This window comes from Pristiophorus japonicus, chromosome 3 (assembly GCF_044704955.1).
Source record: "Pristiophorus japonicus isolate sPriJap1 chromosome 3, sPriJap1.hap1, whole genome shotgun sequence".
NCBI classification, from domain to species: Eukaryota; Metazoa; Chordata; class Chondrichthyes; family Pristiophoridae; genus Pristiophorus; species Pristiophorus japonicus.
In genome coordinates, this window is record NC_091979.1 from 11,139,304 (window position 1) to 11,163,265 (window position 23,962).

A 23,962-nucleotide genomic window follows, 5' to 3' on the forward strand; every position below is an offset into this window, starting at 1 on the left:
GAACCTATTACACAGGGACAGGAGGAGGCCCATTCAGCTCCTCGAGCCTGTTACACAGGAACAGGAGGAGGCCCATTCAGCCCCTCGAGCCTGTTACACAGGAACAGGAGGAGGCCATTCAGCCCCTCGAGCCTGTTACACAGGAACAGGAGGAGGCCATTCAGCCCCTCGAGCATGTGCAGCCATTTAGTTAGATCACAGCTGATCTCTTTCTTAACTCCATTTATCCCCCTTGGTTCCGTATCTCTTAACACCCTGACTGAACAAAAATCTATCAATCAGTCTTGAAATTTTCAATTGACCCCCAGCCTCCACAGCTTAGTGGGGAGAGAGAGTTCTAGGTTCCCACTGCCCTTTGTGTAAAGAGGTGGTGTCTGACCTCACCCCTGAAAGACTCGACTCTCTGGCCCCACCCCTGTCCTGCAACAGCCCTCGTCCCTGTCATGCCCCTGTCCTGCCCCGCCCCCTGCCCTGCAATGCCCATTTACCACTCTGCCCCGCCCATGTACCAACCTGTCTCGCCCATGTACCATCTGCCCCTCCCATGTACCAACCTGCCCGCCCATATCTCACCAACCTGCCCTGCCCCTATCCCTCCCCTCGTCCCGCCCATATCCCATCCACCTCCCCCGCCACTGCCCCGCCCTTGCCACATACTGCCCCGCCCATGTCCCACCCCTTGCCCCGCCCATATCCCATCCACCTGCCCCGCCCCTGTTCCGCCCATGTCCCTACCCTTGCCCCGCCCATATCCCATCCACCTGCCCCGCCCCTGCCCCGCCCATGCCACACACTGCCCCGCCCATGTCCCACCCCTTGCCCCGCCCATATCCCATCCACCTGCCCCGCCCCTGTTCCGCCCATGTCCCTACCCTTGCCCCGCCCATATCCCATCCACCTGCCCTGCCCCTGCCCCGCCCATGCCACACACTGCCCCGTCCATGTTCCTCCCCCTGCCCTGTATTCCTACCCCTGCCCGGATTTAGCTATGTGGAAGGAGATCGCTCCCTCTGCCTGTTCTCTCCGGGGACCCAGCTCAGTTACTATGCTCCAATCTCGGAGGCATTTGGTCAGCACCTCATTGCTGATGTGGCTGAGGCTTCGGAGTGTCAGGCAGGCTGGAGGCCAGGGGCACATCGGGAACACAGCTCCTGCGCTGGAGAACAGTGGCTGGGCCTGGGAATGGGACAGGCATTGATCATTGATTGCAAATGGGGCTGGTAAATGAGGGCGTGGAACGTGTGGGACATGTGACCCCAGGTGTGGGAGGAATGTGTGGGTCATGTGACCCCGGGTGTGGGAGGAACGTGTGGGTCATGTGACCCCAGGTATGGGAGGAACGTGTGGGACATGTGACCCCAGGTGTGGGAGGAACGTGTGGGTCATGTGACCTCAGGTGTACGAGGAACGTGTGGTTCATGTGAACCCAGGCGTGGGAAGAACGTGTGGGTCATGTGACCTCAGGTATAGGAGGAACATGTGGGTCATGTGACCCCAGGTGTGGGAGGAACGTGTGGGTCATCTGACCTCAGGTATAGGAGGAACATGTGGGTCATGTGACCCCAGGCGTGAGAGAAATGTGTGGGTCATGTGACCCCAGGTGTGGGAGGAACGTGTGGGACATGTGACCCCAGGTGTGGGAGGAATGTGTGGGACATGTGACCCCAGGTGTAGGAGGAACGTGTGGGTCATGTGACCCCAGGTGTAGGAGGAACGTGTGGGACATGTGACCCCAGGTGTGGGAGGTACGTGTGGGACATGTGACCCCAGGTGTAGGGGGAACGTGTGGGACATGTGACCCCAGGTGTGGGAGGACCGTGTGGGTCATGTGACCCCAGGTGTGGGAGGAACGTGTGGGACATGTGACCCCAGGTGTGAGAGGAAAGTGTGGGACATGTGACCCCAGGCGTGAGAGAAATGTGTGGGTCATGTGACCCCAGGTGTGGGAGGAACGTGTGGGACATGTGACCCCAGGTGTGGGAGGAACGTGTGGGACATGTGACCCCAGGTGTAGGAGGAACGTGTGTGTCATGTGACCCCAGGTGTAGGAGGAACGTGTGGGACATGTGACCCCAGGTGTGGGAGGTACGTGTGGGACATGTGACCCCAGGTGTGGGAGGAATGTGTGGGACATGTGACCCCAGGTGTAGGAGGAACGTGTGGGACATGTGACCCCAGGTGTAGGAGGAACGTGTGGGTCATGTGACCACAGGTGTGGGAGGAACGTGTGGGTCATGTGACCACAGGTGTGGGAGGAATGTGTGGGTCATGTGACCCCAGGTGTGGGAGGACTGTGTGGGTCATGTGACCCCAGGTGTGGGAGGAACGTGTGGGACATGTGACCCCAGGTGTGGGAGGAACGTGTGGGACATGTGACCACAGGTGTAGGAGGAACGTCAGGATGGTCCAATGCCAGGCAAGTGACTCCAGTGCCTCAGTGCCCCAGTCCCGTTAGTTTGGAAGTATTTTGCTGGACACGTTTGCGTCTCACACCGTTATGAAGCTGGCCACGTCCTGCACAAGTCTGTAAACGATCTCCAGGTTTATTCAGGAAGTATTTCATGGTCGAACCGTCTCCCCTGATTGAAGTTCCGGCCGGTTATTCCAGCAGCCACACAGCTCAACCACAGCTGCAACAGAGAAAATAACCGTCGGCGTTAGTGCCCAAAGTCTCTCTGCTTCCGGCATCCATTCATTGCTCAGATCAAAGTGAAATGTCGAAATGAGAAGTATTCTCCAACAGCCAGCGGAATCGGAGTTTGCTCCAGAGTCTGAGGCCAGCGGGTTTGGTTTCATCTCACTTTATGCTATCGTCATCAGGAACGCGCTCCTGACAGGAGACTGCAGGCAGGCTGGGTAAATAACGAGCGGGGGGAGAGCGGCGGGGGGGGAGGGGAGTGAGGGGGAGTGGGGGGAGGGGAAAGAGCTGGGGGAGAGAGGAGAGGGAGAGCAGTGGAGTGGGGGGCTGGGGGAACTGGGGGTGGAGTGGGGGAAGAGGGGGGGATGAGCGGAGGGAGGGGGGAAGAGCGGGGTGAGGGGGAAGAGCAGGGGGGAGGGGGAAGAGAGGGAGAAAGGGGAAGAGTGGGGGGTGGGGCAGGAGCAGGGTAAGAGCGGGGGGGGTGGGGCAAGAGCGGGGGAGGGGAGGAAGGGGGATGGGGGAAGAGTAGGGGGGGAGTGTGGGGGGAGTGGGACTGATTGGATCACGCCATCACCGAGCTGGCACAGGCACGATGGGCTGAGTGGCCTCCTTCTGTGCTGTTACACAGGAACAGGAGGAGGCCCATTCAGCCCCTCGAGCCTGTTACACAGGAACAGGAGGAGGCCCATTCAGCCCCTCGAGCCTGTTACACAGGAACAGGAGGAGGCCCATTCAGCCCCTCGAGCCTTTTACACAGGAACAGGAGGAAGCCATTCAGCCCCTTGAGCTTGTTACACAGGAACAGGAGGAGGCCATTCAGCCCCTCGAGACTGTTACACAGGAACAGGAGGAGGCCATTCAGCCCCTCGAGCCTTTTACATAGGAACAGGAGGAGCCCATTCAGCCCCTCACGCCTGTTACACAGGAACAGGAGGAGCCCATTCAGCCCCTCACGCCTGTTACACAGGAATAGGAGGAGGCCATTCAGCCCCTCGAGCCTGTTACACCATTGAATTAGATCATAGCTGATCTGTATCTTAACCCCATTTACCCGCCTTGGCTCCGTAACCCGTAATACCCTAATAAATATCGATCATAGAAACATAGAATATAGGTGCAGGAGTAGGCCATTCGGCCTTTCGAGCCTGCACCACCATTCAATAAGATCATGGCTGATCATTCCCTCAGTACCCCTTTCCTGCTTTCTCTCCATACCCCTTGATCCCTTTAGCCATAAGGGCCATATCTAACTCCCTCTTGAATATATCCAATGAACTGGCCTCAACAACTCTCTGCGGTAGGGAATTCCACAGGTTAACAATGCTCTGTGTGAAGAAGTTTCTCCTCATCTCAGTCCTAAAGGCCTACCCCTGATCCTAAGACTGTGTCCCCTGGTTCTGGACTTCCCCAACTTCGGGAACAATCTACCCACATCTAACCTGTCCAGTCCCGTCAGAATCTTATATGTTTCTATGAGATCCCTTCTCATCCTTCTAAACTCCAGTGTATAAAGGCCCAGTCGATCCAGTCTCTCCTCATATGTCAGTCCGGCCATCCCGGGAGTCAGTCTGGTGAACCTTTGCCGCACTCCCTCAATAGCAAGAACGTCCTTCCTCAGATTAGGAGAACAAAACTGAACACAATATTCCAGGTGGGGCCTCACTAAGGCCTTGTACAACTGCAGTAAGACCTCCCTGCTCCTCTACTCAAATCCCCTAGCTATGAGGGCTGTAATGTCTGTAAGCTTGTAATGTTTGTAGCTCCACACTATAGATGTGGATGTATTGTGTACTGCAAGATTCCAGAGACTTCCGAGAGAGCTGCCTGCCATGTCGTAAGCTGTGTGTGCTGTGCTCTGTGAATATACGACGAGGATCGGATTTTTCGGATGATTTAAAGCTTAAATTTTGTTGGTGAAGGATTCAGCCAGCCGACAGAGAGACTTTGGAAAAAAGCTACAAAATCCAAGCACACGGTGTAAACAGCTAGAGATTAAAATGGCAGGTGTATTGGGATATTTGGGTGAGCAGAGAGATGACTGGGAACATTTTACAGTGCATGTGGATCGGCTAGAATTGTATTTTATTGCAAATAACATAATCGAAGTTCCAGACCATGCAGTCCAGAACCGAACTGTGTTGGAACGTAAGAAAGCGATCTTCTTATCAGAGGCAGGTCTGGCATTATATGACACTCTTGTAAATCTGCTTGTACCTGACGAGCCGAAGGATACAACGCTTAAAGAGATTTTAACGAAGTTGGAGCAGCACTATAACCCCAAACCGTTAGAAATTGCTGAAAGCTATCGTTTCAGGATTCGGAATCAAAAGACTGATGCATGTATCAGTGATTACATCGTTGCATTATAAAAGCTTTCGATGCACTGTAATTTTGGAAACTTTCAAAACCGATCATTACGGGATTGTTTTGTTTGTGGGATGAAAAATGATGCGATTAGAAGGAAGTTATTGACGACGGATGACTTGACTTTTGAGATTGCTTGTCAGACAGCGAGGTCGATGGGCATGGCCGAACAATATTCCCGAGAATTAAATAATGATTGCGGTCGTCAGTCAACCGAGGTAAATCACCTGCAGGTTCAAAGTAAAAGACGATAGGGGCCCAAAGTCTCAGAAACTGGAAGTTCTAACAGAGCGTCGAAGTCGTGCTATAGGTGCCTGGGACAACACATTGCTCAAAGTTGTCCATACGTGAAGGCAGAGTGTTTCTTCTGCAGGAAGACTGGGCATCTTGCGAAGGCATGCTGACTGAAGGGTAAACCAGGTTTTAAAGCTATGAGTCCAGCGTTCAAAGCTATGAGTAGAAATCCCAAGAGACTACATAGCATGGAAGAACAACAACAGGACGAGGAGATGTTAGAGTTACACGTCATCAGGAACACGAGGTTAATGGACAGCGATTCGGAAAGCATCAAAATCAACATAGATGTTGCAGGATTCAGGATACCAATGGAAATTGACACGGGTGCAACCGTGAGTGTAGCACCGGAGTCACTGTACCACGACAAATTGCGTGATTTCCAACTGGAGAAATCCAAGATAGAGCTGCGAGGCTACTCCGGAGAGAAAATTCCTGTGGTAGGTCGTATCACCGTACCAGTGAAATATAAAGATCAATTTCAGAACTTGCCTCTAATAGTAGTGAAAGGAGACAAGCCGTCCTTACTAGGAAGAAATTGGTTGAGCTCACTGAAGCTGGATTGGAGTAAGATTTTCTGTGTGGAAGCGAGATTTTCATCAACGGATGAGGTTATCAAGCAGTATCCGAAGGTGTTCTGTGAAACGGGCAGTCCGATCCAAGGCTTCAAGGTGAGTGTCAAGATACAGAAGGACGCTAGATCGGTTTACTACAAGCCACTTTCCAGACCATATGCACTCAAGGAGAAAGTTGAGCAAGAACTCAAAAGACTGGAGACTGAGAACATTATTTGTAAGATAGATCGATGTAATTGGGCTACACCCATTGTTGTTGTACCTAAGTCCGATGGTAAGGTAAGATTGTGTGGTGATTATAAACTAACCGTAAACCAGGTTTCAGAGGGTACTGTCCCCAATACATTGCCGAATATAGAAGATTTGTTCACAACCCTGACAGGTGGTCAGATCTTCTCAAAACTGGATCTTACGAATGCCTACTTACAGCTTGAACTAGATGAGGAGTCCAAGTCATGTTTGACTATAAATACTCAACTCGGCCGACATCAATTTAATAGGCTACCGTTTGGAGTGTCTTCCACCCCTGCCATATTCCAAGGGGTGGTGAACCAGATTTTGCAAGGTATTGAGGGGGTAGTATGTTATTTGGATGACATACTAATTTCAGCACCAAATAGGCAAATTCATAATAACATATTGAATGAAGTCCTCAAAAGGCTAGAGAAGCACAGAGTACGAGTGTCTGCTCGTAAGTGTGAGTTATTTAAAAACTCAGTGGAGTACTTAGGGTACAGAGTAGACAAAGATGGTTTACATCCAATCATGGAAAAATTGGATGCGATCAAAAATGCACCCACTCCCAGGAATGTCACTGAACTTCGTTCATTCTTGGGTCTTTTGAACTATTATGGGAAGTTCCTACCAAATTTGGCTACAGTATTACATCCACTGAATGAACTTTTGAAAAAACAGGTCCAGTGGAAGTGGTCAGAAGAATGCAATACAGCATTCAAGGAGTGTAAAAGCAAATTGGTAGAGAGCACCATGTTAGTTCACTATGACACATCTCAGGAGATTAAGCTAGCATGTAATGCCTCTCTATGGAGTTGGGGCAGTAATCTCTCATGTATCACGTAGTGGGGAGGAGAGACCAATTGCTTTTGTTCACGCACTCTCAGTGTCAGTGAGAGTAATTATGCGCAAATTGAAAGGGAAGCTTTGGCATTAATATTTGGGGTCAAGAAGTTTCACAAATGCTTGTATGGTCGTAAGCTTACTATCGTTATGGACCATAAGCCCCTAACAGCAATCCTCCATCCAAAGTCCCCAGTTCCAACATTAGCTGCAGCCCGAATGCAGAGAGGAGCTTTGATTTTGTCAGCATATACATATGATATTGAATACAGACGATCAGCTGATCACAGTAATGCTGATGCAATGTCTAGATTGCCTTCCCCATCACAAGTTACACCCGATAGGGAAGAAGTGTTTTATTTTTCATACATTGATGAACTGCCAGTCACAGCTGAAGAGATTGGTAGAGCAACCAAATGTGACCCAGTGATGTCAAAGGTGTATGAGTATATTGCAAATGGATGGCCAAACCAGGTAATAGACAAAGATAAACATCCATTCTTCATTCATAGGAATGAATTATCAGTCGATTAAGATTGTATCATGTGGGGTGCAAGAGTGGTTATACCAAATAAATTCAGGTCCAAGTTATTAGGAGACCTCCATGAACAGCACCTGGGAATGTGCTTGACCAAGAGTTTTGCACACAGTTACTTATGGTGGCTAGGTCTTGATAAAGATATAGAGTACATCGTGAGTCAGTGTACGACATGTCAATCGGTAAGCAAGCAACCACCACCAGTACCATTACAGCCATGGAAATGTGGCAAAGGCTACATATTGATTTTGCTGAGTTAGAAGGACAACAATTGTTCATTGTGATTGATAGCCATTCGAAGGGGTTGAGGTGTTTCCAATGTGGAAAATAACAACAAGTAAATCATTGGACATTTTACGAAAATTATTTTCTTCATTTGGCCTCCCTGAAGAAATTGTTTCGGATAATGGGCCACAATTTCATTCAGAAGAATTTGCACAATTCACGAGCAAAAATGGTGTGAAACATACCAAGGTTCCACCATACCATTCTGCTTCGAATGGTGCAGCAGAGCGCACTGTACAAATTGTAAAACGTGCTCTCATAAAACAAATGTTAGATCCAAATCCAAGGAAACGACAGTTGTCATTGGATCACAAATTGGCTAATTTTTTGATTACATATCGAAATACTCCTCATACAACTACTGGTAGAACACCAGCAGAGTTGTTTCTCAAACGACAGTCTCAAACCAGATTCTCGATGTAAAAGCCAAATTTGGCACAGTCCGTAGAAGAGACACAATTAAGACAGAAAGAGAATCATGATAGAGGTAGAGTAAAAGAGAGAAGTGTGAAATTAAACCAGAAGGTGAGAGTGAAGAACCATCACCATAAATGGTTAAAGTGGTTACCAGGAAGAGTGGTGAAGATATGTGGTCCTCGCACATATTTGGTAAAGACGTTTGATAATGGCCAGGTTAGGTTTGTTCATATTGATCATATTTTACCTACAGACATGGAAGGAGTTGAAGGTGGGAATGATTCAATTATTTCTGACTCATCAGATAGTTTTGATACACCAGTAGCAAATTCTGAATCCAATGTACTGGAAACAAATCGAGGAGAAAATCAGAATGGAAGTCTGAGTCCGAGTCAGGAAAACAAAGAGCCTGAAGTTAGAGTGAGTTCAAATGAAAATCAAGGAAATTCTGTGGAGGAAAATGTTCCTCAGGATGAGCCTCGAATGAGTTTAGATTCGACACCATGTTTCGAAGGTTCTGTTCGAGAGCGAAGGTATCCTCTTCGAAACAGAAAACATGTGGTGAAGTTAAATTTGTAAATATAAAAAAAAATAAGTTTATATCCTGTGTTATGTATAAACATGAAGGTTATGTATGATGTTTGTTATGATGGCTTCTTCATTAAGGAGGGAGAAGTGTAATGTCTGTAAGCTTGTAATATTTGTAGCGCCACACTGTGGATGTGGACGTAGTGGGTACTGCAAGTGCATAGTTAATAATGAACAGCCCAGGCAGATTTCCGAAGACTTCCGAGAGAGCTGCCTGCCATGTTTGGAAGCTATGTGTGCTGTGCTCTGTGAATATATCACAAAGGCCAACATACCATTTGCCTTCTTCACCGCCTGCTGCACCTGTATGCCAACTTTCAATGACTGATGAACCATGACGTCCAGGTCTCTTTGCACCTCCCCTTTTCCTAATCTGCCACCATTCAGATAATATTCTGTCTACGTGTTTTTGCCCCCAAAGTGGATAACCTCACATTTATCCACATTGTACTGCATCTGTCATACATTTGCCCACTCACCTAACCTGTCCAAATCACCCTGCAGCCTCTTACCGTCCCCCTCACAGCTCACACTGCCACCCAGTTTTCCCCATCACTGATGTCAGGCTAACCGGTCCAAAATTACCCGCTTTCTTTCTCCCTCCCTTTTTAAAAAGTGGTGTTATATTAGCTACCCTCCAGTCCATAGGAACTGATCTAGCGTCGATAGATTGTTGGAAAATGATCAACAATGCATCCACTATTTCTAGGGCCACTTCCTTAAGTACTCTGGGATGCAGACTATCAGGCCCCGGGGATTTATCGGCCTTCAATCACATCAATTTCCCTAACACAATTTCCCGCATATTAAGGCTATCCTTCAGTTCCTCCTTCTCGCTAGACCCTTGGTCCCCTAGTACTTCCGGAAGGTTATTTGTGTCTTCCTTCGTGAAGACAGAACCAAAGTATTTGTTCAATTGGTCTGCCATTTCTTTGTTCCCCATTATAAATTCACCTGAATCTGACTGCAAGGGACCTACGTTTGTCTTCACTAATCTTTTTCTCTTCACATATCTATAGAAGCTTTTGCAGTCAGTTTTTATGTTCCCGGCAAGCTTCCTCTCGTACTCTATTTCCCCCTCCTAATTAAACACTTTGTCCTCCTCTGCTGAATTCTAAATTGCTCCCAGTCTTCAGGTTTGCTGCTTTTTCTGGCCAATTTATATGCCTCTTCCTTAGATTTAACACGATCCTTAATTTCCCTTGTTAGCCACGGTTGAGCCACCTTCCCCATTTTATTTTTACTCCAGACAGGGATGTACAATTGCTGAAGTTCATCCATGTGATGTTTAAATGTTTGCCATTGCCTATCCACCGTCAACCCTTTAAGTATCATTTGATTGTCTACTCTATCCATTTCACGTCTCAAACCATCGAAGTTACCTTTCCCTAAGTTCAGGATCCTAGTCTCTGAATTAACTGTGTCACTCTCCATCCTAATAAAGAATTCTACCATATTATGGTCACTCTTCCCCAAGGGGTCTCGCACAACAAGATTGCTAATTAGTCCTTTCTCATTACACATCACCAAGTCTAGGATGGCCAGCTCCCTGGTTGGTTCCTCGACATATTGGTCTAGAAAACCATCCCTAATACACTCCAGGAAATCCAGATTCCCACTGCCCTTTGTGTGAAGAAGTGCTCCCTGACATCTCCCCTGAACGGCCGGGCTCTAATTTTAAGGTCCTGCCCCTTGTTCTGAACTCCCCCCCACCAGAGGGAATGGTTTCTCTCTCTCTCTCTCTCTGTCTCCCTCTCTCTCTCCCTCTCTCCCTCTCTCTCCCTCTCTCCCTCTCTCCCTCTCTCTCTCCCTCTCTCTCTCCCTCGCTCTCTCTCCCCCCGACTCCCTCTCTCTCCCCCTATCTCCCTCCCTCTCTCCCTTTCTCTCTCCCTCTCTCTCCCCCTCTCTCTCTCTCCCTCTCTCTCTCTCCCTCTCTCTCTCTCTCCCTCCACCTTATTGAACCCTTTAATCACCTTAAACACGTCAGTTCGATCAGCCTTAATCTTGTATACTCCAGGGAATACAGTCTGTATTCTGTGCAATCCGTCCACATAATTTGACACCTTTAACACTGTAACATTGCAGGAAGAATGTGATTGCACTGGAGAGGGTATGGAGGAGATTTATGAGGATGTTGCCTGGACTGGAGAATTTTAGCTATGAGGAAATATTGGTTAGGCTGGTGTTGTTTTCTTTGGAACAGAGGAGGCTGAGGGGAGACCTAATTGAGATGTATAAAATGATGAGGGATCTGGATAGAGTGGATTGGAGGGACCTGTTTCCCTTGGCAGAAGGGTCAACAACCAGGGAGCATAGATTTAAAGTAATTGGGGGGAGGTTTAGAGGGGATTTGAGGGGAAATGTCTTCACCCAGAGGGTGGTGGGGGTCTGGAACTCACTGCCTGAAAGGGTGGAAGAGGCAGAAACCCTCACCACATTTAAAAAGTACTTGGATGTGCACCTGAAGTGCTATAAGCTACAGGGCTACGGGCCGAGAGCTGGAAATTAGGGATTGGGCTGGGTAGCTCTTGGTCGGCCGGCGTGGACACGATGGGCCGAAGGCCTCCTTCCATGCTGTAAATTTCTGTGATAATTCTGCTGCATCCCTTCCAAGGCCGATATATTCTTCATGGGGTGCCATGTGATGGGGCGACCACATCGTTAGACTGGGCCAATCGGACTGAGTGGCCCCCGGCCTGCGAGTACCATTGGAACAGGCCGGGGAGTGGAAGGAGCAGCGTGGCGGTGTACCACTCCAGGGAACAGCACATGCTGGAGCAGGAGAGCAACGGCAGTGAAGAGCGGTGTCACCAAGGTCCAGGTCGGTGATTAGGTACAGCTGGTACAGCAGGAGTGGCGAGGTCGGGGTGAAGGAGTGGCGAGAGACTGTAGAGGGATGTGATCGGAGCCCAGGGAGGCACAAGTTCGGGGGCCAGGGGCCCAGGGGCAGCACGGGCCAGCCCACACTGTGCGATATGTGTGCGCACTAGGTCCGTGTAGCAGAACTTGGTCTCCAGTCGTCTTGGGTAACCCTTGCCACTGGACCAAGACCTAGCTCTGTCAAGCCCCGTGTGGTGGCTGGTGTGCAACGGTCACCCCACGTTAAAAAAATCCACCCACAGGCATCTTCCACCCTCCTGGATGTAGTTCGGGATCCGGAATATTAGCTCCACGATGCTGAGAATGACGTGAATAGCACGTGTATTGAGTTGGTTTTACCGCAGGTAAAAGGTCCACAGCCAGATAGGGAATGGATGACCAACAGGAAGAACAGTGCAAGGAAGGTAGTGCAGGGGTCCCCTGTGGTCATCCCCCTGCAAAACAGATACACCACTTTGGGTACTGTTGAGGGGGATGACACATCAGGGGAGGGCAGCAGCAGCCAAGTTCATGGCAATGTGGATGGCTCTGCTGCACATTAGAGCAGGAAAAAGAGTGGGAGAGCGATAGTGATAGGGGATTCTATTGTAAGGGGAATAGATAGATGTTTCTGCAGCCGCAACCGAGACTCCAGGATGGTATGTTGCCTCCCTGGTGCAAGGGTCAAGGATGTCTCAGAGCGGGTGCAGAACATTCTGAAAAGGGAGGGGTACCAACGATATAGGTAAAAAACGAGATGAGGTCCTACGAGATGAATTTAGGGAGCTCGGAGCTCAATTAAAAATTAGGACCTCAAAAGTACTAATCTCAGGATTGCTATCAGTGCCATGTGCTAGTCAGAGTAGGAATCGCAGGATAGCTCAGATGAATACGTGGCTTGAGTAGTGGAGCACAAGGGAGAGATTCAAATTCCTGGGGCATTGGAACCGGTTCTGAGGGAGGTGGGACCAGTACAAACCGGACAGTCTGCACCTGGGCAGGACCGGAACTAATGTCCTTGGGGGAATGTTTGCTCGTGCTGTTGGGGAGGAGTTAAACTAATATGGCAGGGGGATGGGAACAGATGCAGGGAGTCAGAGGGAAGTAGAATGGAGGCAGAAGCAAAAGATAGAAAGAAGAAAAGTAAAAGTGGAGGGCAGAGAATCCCAAGGCAAAAAGCAAAAAGGGTCACATTACACCAAAATTCTAAAGGGGCAAAGTGTGTTAGAAAGACAAGCCTGAAGGCTCTGTACCTCAATGCGAGGATTATTTGGAATAAGGTGGACAAATAAACTGCGCAGATAGCAGTTAACGGATATGATGTAATTGGCATCACGGAGATATGGCTCTAGGGTGACCAAGGCTGGGAACTCAACATCCAGGGGTATTCAACATTCTGGAAGGACAGACAGAAAGGAAAAGGAGGTGGGGTGGCATTGCTGGTTAAAGAGGAAATTAATGCAATAGTAAGAAAGGACATTAGCTTGGATGATGTGGAATCGGTATGGGTGGAGCTACGGAATACCAAAGGGCAGAAAAGGCTAGTGGGAGTTGTGTACAGACCACCAAACAGTAGTAGTAAGGTTGGGGACAGCATCAAACAATAAATTAGGGATGCATGCAATAAAGGTACAGCAGTTATCATGGGTGACTTTAAGCTACATATTGATTGGGCTAACCTAACTGCTAGCAATGTGGTGGAGGGGGATTTCCTGGAGTGTATTAGGGATAGTTTTCTAGACCAATATGTCAAGGAACCAACTAGGGAGCTGGCCATCCTAGACTAGGTGATGTGTAATGAGAAAGGACTAATTACCAATCTTGTTGTGCAAGGCCCCTTGGGGAAGAGTGACAATAGCATGGTAGAATTCTTTATTAAGATGGAGAGTGACACAGTTAATTCAGAAACTAGGGTCTTGATCTTAAGGAAAGGTAACTTCGATGGTTTGAGTCGTGAATTGGCTAGAGTAGACTGGCAAATGATACTTAAAGTGATGACGGTGGATAGGCAATGGCAAATATTTAAAGATCACATGGATGAACTTCAGCAATTGTACATCCCTGTCTGGAGTAAAAATAAAATGGGGAAGGTGGCTCAACCGTGGCTAACAAGGAAAATTAAGGATAGTGTTAAATCCAAGGAAGAGGCATATAAATTGGCCAGAAAAAGCAACAAACCTGAGAACTGGGAGAAATTTAGAACTCAACAGAGGAGGACAAAAGGTTTAATTTCCCTAACACAATTTCCCGCCTACTAGGAATAGGTGCCTACTCCTGCACCTATTTTCTATGTTTCTATGTTTCAGTGAAACACCTGTGAACTCATCGCTTTTTGGCGTGGAAGCAAGTCATCCTCGCTTCGAGGGATCGCCTGTGATGAGACTGAGCCAATCACACTGCTGCACCTATGATACCGTCACGTGTTCCTGCCAACACAAGGTTTTAATGCTATAAATAAAGCACAGGGACTTACCAAATACACCACAAACAGCACATAGAGGAGAAGGAGGACTCCAGCAACAACGTACAGGTAAACGTTGTCCAGGTGTTCCACGAAGTCCGCTACAAAGTAGGCGTTAACGGCTATGACCAACATGGTGATCAGCACACCAACAATCTTCCCCAACCTGGGAGGAGACAGAGAGTAACTCATACCATAATCAGCAGACATGCTGAACCCTGCTGTCTAAACCACAGTCACTCACTCTGTATCTAACCCCGTGCTGTACCTGCCCTGGGAGTGTTTGGTGGGACAGTGTAGAGGGAGCTTTACTCTGTATCTAACCCCATGCTGTATCTGCCCTGGGAGTGTTTGATGGGACAGTGTAGAGGGAGCTTTACTCTGTATCTAACCCCGTGCTGTATCTGCCCTGGGAGTGTTTGATGGGACAGTGTAGAGGGAGCTTTACTCTGTATCTAACCCCGTGCTGTACCTGCCCTGGGAGTGTTTGATGGGACAGTGTATAGGAAGCTTTACTCTGTATCTAACCTGTGCTCTACCTGCCCTGGGAGTGTTTGATGGGACAGTGTAGAGGGAGCTTTACTCTGCATCTAACCCCGTGCTGTACCTGCCCTGTGAGTGTTTGATGGGACAGTGCAGAGGGAGCTTTACTCTGTATCTAACCCCGAGCTGTATCTGCCCTGGGAGTGTTTGATGGGACAGTGTAGAGGGAGCTTTCCTCTGTATCTAGCCCCCTGTACCTGCCCTGTGAGTATTTGATGGGACAGTGTTGAGGGAGCTTTACTCTGTATCTAACCCCATGCTGTACCTGCCCTGGGAGTGTTTGATGGGACAGTGTTGAGGGAGCTTTACTCTGTATCTAACCCGTGTTGTATCTGCCCTGTGAGTGTTTGATGGGACAGAGTTGAGGGAGCTTTACTCTGTATCTAACCCCGTGCTGTACCTGCCCCGGGAGTGTTTGATGGGACAGAGTTGAGGGAGCTTTACTCTGTATCTAACCCGTGTTGTACCTGCCCTGGGAGTGTTTGATGGGACAGTATAGAGGGAGTTTTACTCTGTATCTAACCCCCTGTATCTGTCCTGTGAGTGTTTGATGAGACAGAGTTGAGGGAGCTTTACTCTGTATCTAACCCGTGTTGTACCTGCCCTGGGAGTGTTTGATGGGACAATGTATAACATAGAAGTTTACAGCACAGAAATGGCCATCCGGTCCATGCCGGTGTCTGTGCTCCACTCGAGCCTCCTCCCACCCCTCTTTATCTTATCCTATCAGTATATCCCTCTGTTCCTTTCTTCATCATGTGCTTGTTAAACTTCCTGTTCAACGCCTCGGTGTGACTGGCCTCAAACATGCGCTGCTACTTACGTTCCATTGGTGAATTGGTGCATTAACGTCCTAAGACTGGTGAATGTCAAGATGGGAATAAGAGCAAAAGGAAGCTGTAATCAGAGAGGAGAATGGTTTTAGAACGGAGCGACTCCCCACGTATGAAATGGTCACGTGTGCTTGTGTTACTGTATTTGAGTGTGTGAGTAATGTGTGTATATTTGAGGCAGTGTGTCAGAGTGTTTATGTGTGTGTTTTTTGTCTTATAACATTCCTGTGAAGCACTTTGGGATGTATTACTACCTTAAAGGCGCTATATAAATACATGTAAGCCTGTGTGTAGGGATGAGTGTGTGAAGGTTAGTGTAGGAGAGTGAGGGTGAGTGTGTGAGGATGTGTGTATATTTGAGGCAGTGTGTGTGAGGATGTGTGTGTGAGGGTGGTTATGTGTGTGTGGAATTAAGGATGAGTATGTGAGAGCGGGTGTGAGTGCGAGAATATGTACGTGAGCTTTTTCTCTCTCATGAATTTATGCCACTCCCTGCAGACTTTATAACTCTCAGAAGTCTAAATAAGGAGGTTATCAGTGAGAGGGGGAGGGAGGTAGAGTGGGGGTTCAGGGGGGGTTAGGGAGCAGGGGGTAGGGGCTTGGAGTGGAGGGGGTGGAGTGGGTTGGGGTGGGGGTAGGGGCTTGGGGTGGAGGGGGTTGAGGTTGGGGTGGGGGCTTGGGGTGGAGGGGGTTGGGGTTGGGGTGGGGGCTTGGGGTGGAGGGGGTTGGGGTTGGGGTGGGGGCTTGGGGTGGAGGGGGTGGAGGGGGTGGAGGGGATTGGGGTTGGGGTGGGTGCTTGGGGTGGAGGGGGTTGGGGTTGGGGTGGGTGCTTGGGGTGGAGGGGGTTGGGGTTGGGGTGGGTGCTTGGGGTGGAGGGGGTTGGGATTGGGGTGGGGGCTTGGGGTGGAGGGGGTTGGGATTGGGGTGGGGGCTTGGGGTGGAGGGGGTTGAGGTTGGGGTGGAGGCTTGGGGTGGAGGGGGTTGGGGTGGGGGCTTGGGGTGGAGGGGGTTTGGGTTGGGGTAGGGGCTTGGGATGGAGGGGGTTGGGGTTGGGGTGGGGGCTTGGGGTGGAGGGGGTGGAGGGGGTGGAGGGGGTTGGGGTTGGGGTGGGTGCTTGGGGTGGAGGGGGTGGAGGGGTTGGGGTGGGTGCTTGGGGTGGAGGGGGTTGGGGTTGGGGTGGGTGCTTGGGGTGGAGGGGGTGGAGGGGTTGGGGTGGGGGCTTGGGGTGAAGGGGGTGCTTGGGGTGGAGGGGTTGGGGTGGGGGTAGGGGCTTGGGGTGGAGGGGGTTGGGGTTGGGGTGGGGGGGATGGGGGGGTGTTGGGGGTGGAGGGGGCAGAGCTGGTGGGTGGGAGTGCAGGATGGTGTGGAGGGTTTGGGGGGTGGAGGGGGGCAGGGACGGGCAGAGTGGCCATGACATGGTTCAGCCAGTTCCTCATAGGCCGTCGCACTCTTCCTTACCAGAATGCTCTGCAAGACGTTGAGAATATCGTTCATGCTGGACAGGTTGGACACGTCCTGATACGCTGCCACTATCACCGTGGGAACGATCGCCAGTGATCGAGTTAGTGTCACTCGTGCAAATCGGGACCAGGTCAGCTTCAGAAAGCCCTGAGTGTGAACAGAGAGAAGTTTGAAAAGGAAATCTCATTAAAGCATCCCAGAGTGCGTCTGATGGAAATCCAGCTGCGCCCAGGGTGGACAGTGATTGAATCTTCCCTGGTGCTGATTGGGTGACACAGCTCCCAGTAATCCAAAGCTTCCAAAGCTATAGGGGCGTTATATACACCAGGTAACCAAACTAACTAACTAACTAACAGACTGACAGACTGCCCCTCCAACTAACCAATCCACCATCATCACAGACGGTCCCTCGAAACGAGGATGACCTACTCCCACGGCAAAAAAGGATAAGTTCACAGGTGATTCAATGCAGGACCTAATATTCTGGATCCTGAACTACATCCTGAAGGGTGGAAGATGCCTGTGCATGGATTTTTTTAACGTGGGGTGACCGTTGCACACCAGCCACCACACGGGCTTGACAGAGCTAGGTCTTGGTCCAGTGGCAAGGGTTAACCAAGACGACTGGAGACTTGCTCTGCTGCACGGACCATTATCAATTTAATTAAAGTCTCCTTTTCTCAAGTTAGCTTTAATGGGGAGATCAATGGAGGCGTGTGTACACAATAATCCACACTGGCCAAAGACAGTTAGAAATGACCTGGTGAAAGAGTAGCGATTGCGCACACATATCGCAGTGTGGGCTGGCCCGTGCTGCCCCTGGGTTCCGAACTCACGCCTCCCCTGGGCCCTGATCACATCGTTCCACGATCGCTCGCCGCTCCTTTGCCCCGACCTCGTCGCTCCTGCTGTACCTGCCCATGCTCGAATCACCAACCTGGACCTTGATCATGTCCCTCTTCACTGCCGTCTCCCTCCTGCACCAGCTCGCGCTGTACCTTGCCGTGGTACATCGCCATGTTGCCCATGGCCACCGCCCGCCACTCCTTTTATGGCCCCGACCTGCCGATGGTGTTCTCCCGCAGGTCGGGGCCTCCACGCTGCTCCAATCCACCAACCCACCAACCCACCGATCTCCAAATAACCAATCAACCAACCCACCGATCTCCAAATAACCAATCAACCAACCCACCGATCTCCAAATAACCAATCAACCAACCCACCGATCTCCAAATAACCAATCAACCAACCCATCGATCTCCAAATAACCAATCAACCAACCCACCGATCTCCAAATAACCAATCAACCAACCCACCGATCTCCAAATAACCAATCAACCAACCCACCGATCTCCAAATAACCAATCAACCAACCCACCGATCTCCACCTAACCAATCAACCAACCCACTGATCTCCAAATAACCAATCAACCAACCCACCGATCTCCACCTAACCAATCAACCAACCCACCGATCTCCACCTAACCAATCAACCAACCCACCGATCTCCAAATAACCAATCAACCAACCCACCGATCTCCAAATAACCAATCAACCCACCCATCGATCTCCAACTAACCAATCAACCAACCCACCGATCTCCAACTAACCAATCAACCAACCCACCGATCTCCAACTAATCAATCAACCAACCCACCGATCTCCAACTAACCAATCAACAACCCTCTAACCAACCAGCTGAGTGTGAGACCCACAGTCGGGAGTCAGTCTGGATCAGCATTGGAGTCCGTCAGGCCAAACTCCTGGTCTTCTGCTGTCTGAGACAGAGAGTGGTGATAAAACGTTTGTGTTCTGACTGACAGGATGTGACGAGGTTTGTGGCCCCCAGGATGTGTGCTGGGCCTTAGCTTTTTGCTTGATTTATAGAATCATAGAGACACACAGAAGGAGGCCATTCGGCCCATCGAGCCTGTGCCGGCTCTGTGACAGAGCAGTGGTGCATAGACCCACTCCCCCTCCCCGCTTGTAAATGGCTCGGATGCAGGAATAGAGAGAGCCGTATATCCACGTTTGACACTCATTGAGGAGGGACAGTAAGGTGTGTGGCTGAGAGCAGAGAGCTGCAAAGGGTGAGAGACGGACTGAGCGAGCGGGTAAATCTGTGGCCGGTGGAGTTCACTGCGGGCACTGGGTGTGGCCATCCACCTTGGATCGGAGAAAGATAAATCGGAATATTTTCTACTGGTGAGAGGCCAGGAACTGTGGGGACAGCGAGATTGAGCCAAATACTCAAATCACTAAAACCAGTGCAAAGGTACAGAAAATGATCAAAAAGACTACTGGGATGCTGGCCTTTCTCTCGGGGGCGAGAGTACAAAGGGAAGTGTTATGTATGCAATAAAGGTTCGAACTGAGTACTGTATCACTAAGCCAGGTACAACCTTGGCTCTGCTTTATTTAGGCCCAAAGTGCCTGACTCTCAAAACGGCTGGCCTTTTATACCAGAGCAGCACCATGTGCGTGCTGCTCAGTGTCCTCCAACAATGACGCCATCTGGTGGCTACAAACAGAATGTACATACATGACGGGGAGGAGGTGAATCTTCAGCAGTACGGAGCTCGGATCAGACCCTGTCCGGAGTCACTGCGTCCAGTTCTGGCCCCCGCCCCTCGGGGAGGGTGTATCAGCCTCGGAGGGGGAGCAGATTCCCCAGACTGATACCCGGGGCTGAGAGGGTTAAATCCCGAGGGCAGGTTGCACAGACTGGGCCTGTGTTCCCTCGAGTGTAGAAGATTACGGGCGATCTGATCGAGGGGTTTACGATGATTAAAGGAATCGATGGGGGGGGGGATCGAGAGAAACCATTCCCTCTGGTGGTGGGAGTCCAGAACAAGGGGGCAGGACCTTAAAATTAGAGCCTGGCCGTTCAGGGGTGATTTCAGGAAACACTTCTTCACATAAAGGGCAGTGGGAATCTGGGGACTCTCTCCCTCAAAAGCCTCTTCAGGCCGGGGGTCAGTTGAAATTTTTGCGATGGAGATTGATGGATTTTTGTTGGGTCAGGGTATCGAGGGATCGGGAACAATGGTGGGTAAATGGAGCTGAGGTACTGATCAGCCATGATCCAACTGAATGGCGGAACAGGCTCGAGGAGCTGAATGGCCTCCTCCTGTTTCTAAATTCCCTCCCTTTGTCTCTCTCACCCCTCTACCCGTCTCCCCAATCCCGCCTCCCTCAATCACTCCGTCCTGTGAAATGAAGCTGGACCCTGGTGAAGGTCCCTGGCTTTTTACATTTACCTCCATCACAAACTGACCAGCATAGGTCCCTGTCATTGTCGAACTTTGACCTGCAGCCAGGATGCCGATAGCCCAGATATAGAGCGCAGGTGAGCCAAAGAAGCACCCAAGGACTACTCCCTGCAAAGACAAACACACACATTGGTACAACCCCTGGAAACATCTGCACAACCTCCGCAAACATAAAAACACACATCTCTACAACATGGGGATTCGTTTGGGGATTGATACAGGGCTATGGAGAGAGAGCGGGGCAGTGGGATTAGTTTGGGATCGATACAGGGCTATGGGGAGAGAGCAGGGCAGTGGGATTAGTTTGGGATCAATACAGGGCTATGGGGAGAGAGCGGGGCAGTGGGATTAGTTTGGGATTGATACAGGGCTATGGGGAGAGAGCGGGGCAGTGGGATTAGTTTGGGATCGATACAGGGCTATGGGGAGAGAGCAGGGCAGTGGGATTAGTTTGGGATCAATACAGGGCTATGGGGAGAGAGCGGGGCAGTGGGATTAGTTTGGGATTGATACAGGGTTATGGAGAGAGAGCGGGGCAGTGGGATTAGTTTGGGATCGATACAGGGCTATGGGGAGAGAGCGGAGCAGTGGGATTAGTTTGGGATTGATACAGGGTTATGGAGAGAGAGCGGGGCAGTGGGATTAGTTTGGGATCGATACAGGGCTATGGGGAGAGAACGGGGCAGTGGGATTAGTTTGGGGATTGATACAGGGCTATGGGGAGAGCGCGGGACAGTGGGATTAGTTTGGGATTGATACAGGGCTATGGGGAGAGAGTGGGGCAGTGGGATTAGTTTGGGATTTATACAGGGCTATGGGGAGAGAGCGGGGCAGTGGGATTAGTTTGGGATTGATACAGGGCTATGTGGAGAATGCGGGGCAGTGGGATTAGTTTGAGATTGCTCTTGGTAGGTGTAAGGTTACACATTTTTCCAGAAGGCACAGAAAGAGGCCACAAACTAAAAATTGATTAAAGTGATTTAATACAAGCTTTTGGGATTGACTGGCAAAAGGGACAAAAAGGGCGCCAGCCCGGGGCAGGTGATGACTCAACACCAATTATGGACAATCTCTGCGGTTGAGAACCAGACCTGTTTATACATAGAAACAATGGGTTTGATACATGTGATATGAACCCACAGAAGTGCCCCTGAACTGATTGGCCGGAGGGGAAAAACAGTTCTCTCTGGAGACTCCAAATCTGTAAGAAACCAGAACAACAAAAGGAACCCACAAGGTGCACATTTTTGGAGAACGGGGTGCTTATGATGAGGAGATATCTTTTGCCCTGTAGACTCCGTTTGCAAATTGGGGACATCCAGGTCCATCATGGCAGTCAGTCAAACAAGATCACCACAAGCAGCACATCAATCCAAACACATTATCGGGAACCGCAGCTCAGAGGGGTATTATTCATGAAATGGATATAAGTATATGAACTGGGAGCAGCTCAGGGGAGAGGTACGGAAGTAAACGGAAAAGAACGGAACGAACACAGAAGGAACGGAACTGAAGAGAATGACCAAAAGAGGGAACAACCGGTCACGGAACCAACAACCACGAGCCTACAATCTACAATTGGGTTGGACAGACTGGATGCAGGGAGGATGTTTCCCCTGGCTGGGAAGTCTAGAACAAGGGGTCACAGTCTTAGGATATGGGGTAGGAAATTTAGAACCGAGATGAGGAGAAATTTCTTCACCCAGAGGGTCGTGAACCTGTGGAATTCTCTACCACAGTAGGCTGTGGAGGCCAAGTCACTGAATATATTTAAGAGGGAGATAGATAGATTTCTAGACACAAAAGGCATCAAGGGGTATGGGGAAAAAGCAGGAATATGGTGTTGAGATAGTGGATCAGCTATGATCATATTGAATGGCGGTGCAGAATCGAAGGGCCAAATGCTCCTATTTTCTATGTTTCTATGATTACAGCTATGAACTGGATGGGTGATTGTATGTCTTCAATCAATTCTCTCAGAAGTCTAGTTCTGTAGTTTTTAGTTAGTTATTACGTAATAAAATTAACACTGGGTTATGTGTCGTCCTTTCCCCAGTGATTCCCGAGGTCTACGCATTGAGGCACAGTGTGAAAATAAACACCCGACATAGGCCACAGTCCCGATGGGCCCAATGGCCTCCTGCTGTGCTGTAAACCGCTGGCTCCTGGCAGGTGCTGACTAGTGATGATTCCCCATCACCGCTCCCTGCAGTGTCTTTCCGAAGTGGACATTCTGTGAGGGCTGGTCCAGAAAGGGAGTGTCGGGCTAGCCTCCCACAGTCCGGGACCGTTACCAATCTGCCTTTCACTTGGATATTACTCCCACGGTTGGCTCGAGGATAGCGGGATTACTTTCTTTGCACAGGACAAGAAATCGAGCAACTGCCGTTGAAGTTTAGAAAGTTTTGAAGGGAATTGACAAAGTTGATCTGGGAAGATCGTTTGCTGCGCTGTTCAAAAACGAGGGAGTTCAGAGTAAGCTGGGGAATTGGGGGCAATTTTTTTACCCAATCCGTATTTGGGCTCCGGATCCAGTTCCCAGTGAAGAAGATTGAAGAAGGGGTGTTTCTGGAGAACGGTGGGGTTGGGGGTTATGGGGTGAAGGTGGGTAGTGGGGTTGGGGATATGAGGAGAAGGTGGATGGGCGGGGTTGAGGATATGGGGAGAGGGTGGTGTTATATATGTGGACTTGTATTTACTCTGTACAGCCACCAGAGGGCTCATCCCCTGGAGTCTCAAGGGATCCCATAATCCCTTGGGAGCACAGGTATTTAAGGAGGCTTCACAGATTGAAGAAGCACTCGGGAGACCTGCAATAAAAGACTAAGGTCACACTTTACTTTGAGCTCACAGTGTTCAGTCTGACTCTCCATACACAAGAACCGGCGACAAGTTACAGATAGCGAACCCAAAGATGCAGGGAACAGTGTGCATCCTGGAGAAATTTTCAGAGGGAGATGATTGGGAAACTTTTGTGGAGTGACTCGACCAATACTTCGTGGCCAACGAGCTGGATAGGGAAGAGAGCGCTGCCAAACGAAGGGCGATCCTCCTCACCGTCTGTGGGGCACCAACGTATGGCCTCATGAAGAATCTGCTCACTCCAGCGAAACCCACGGAGAAATCGTACGACTGGTCCGAGAGCATTTGAACCCAAAGGAAAGCGTTCTGAATGCGAGGGACTGGTTCTACACCTACAAGAGGTCTGAAGGCCAGGAAGTGGTGAGTTATGTCGCCGAGCTAAGATGCCTTGCAGGACGTTGCAAATTTGAAGGACATTTGGAGCACATGCTCAGAGACTTTTTTGTACTTGGCATTGGCCACGAAACCATACTTCGCAAACTTTTGACTGTAGAGACCCCAACCTTGAGTAAGGCCATAGCGATAGCCCAGGCGTTCATTGCCACCAGTGACAATACGAAGCAAATCTCTCAGCACACAAGTGCTGCTACAAGTACTGTGAACAAAGTGATGTTGTTTTCGAATCGTAACGTGCAGGGCAGGTCACACATGCCTGCAGCTACACGTCCACAGATGTCTCAGAGTCCACCATCAAGGGTGATGAATGCAAGGCAATTAACACCTTGTTGGTGCTGCGGGGTTGATCATCATTTCCATTCATGCCGAGTCAAAGGATACATTTGCAAGGGCTGTGGAACAATGGGACACCTCCAACGAATGTGTAGATGAGCTGCTAATCCTGTTAAACTTGCAAACCACCATGTTGCAGAGGAGGACAGATCCACGGGGGATCACG

The 23,962-nt window shown here is 49.9% G+C and overlaps 1 protein-coding gene across 1 annotated transcript in view; it reads right to left on the bottom strand.

The window, feature by feature from the left end:
- Positions 1-1,073: 1,073 nt before the first annotated feature.
- Positions 1,074-23,962, bottom strand: part of LOC139256792 (natural resistance-associated macrophage protein 1-like) — a 78,683-nt gene continuing 55,794 nt past the window's right edge. The window contains exons 11-15 of the mRNA XM_070874301.1: positions 20,194-20,313; positions 16,931-17,080; positions 15,463-15,536; positions 14,109-14,262; positions 1,074-2,630 (exon numbers count right to left, since the gene is read on the bottom strand). Coding sequence (XP_070730402.1) covers positions 2,544-2,630; positions 14,109-14,262; positions 15,463-15,536; positions 16,931-17,080; positions 20,194-20,313 — 585 coding nt within the window. The 3' untranslated portion in view covers positions 1,074-2,543. The remainder of the gene's footprint in view (positions 2,631-14,108; positions 14,263-15,462; positions 15,537-16,930; positions 17,081-20,193; positions 20,314-23,962) is intronic.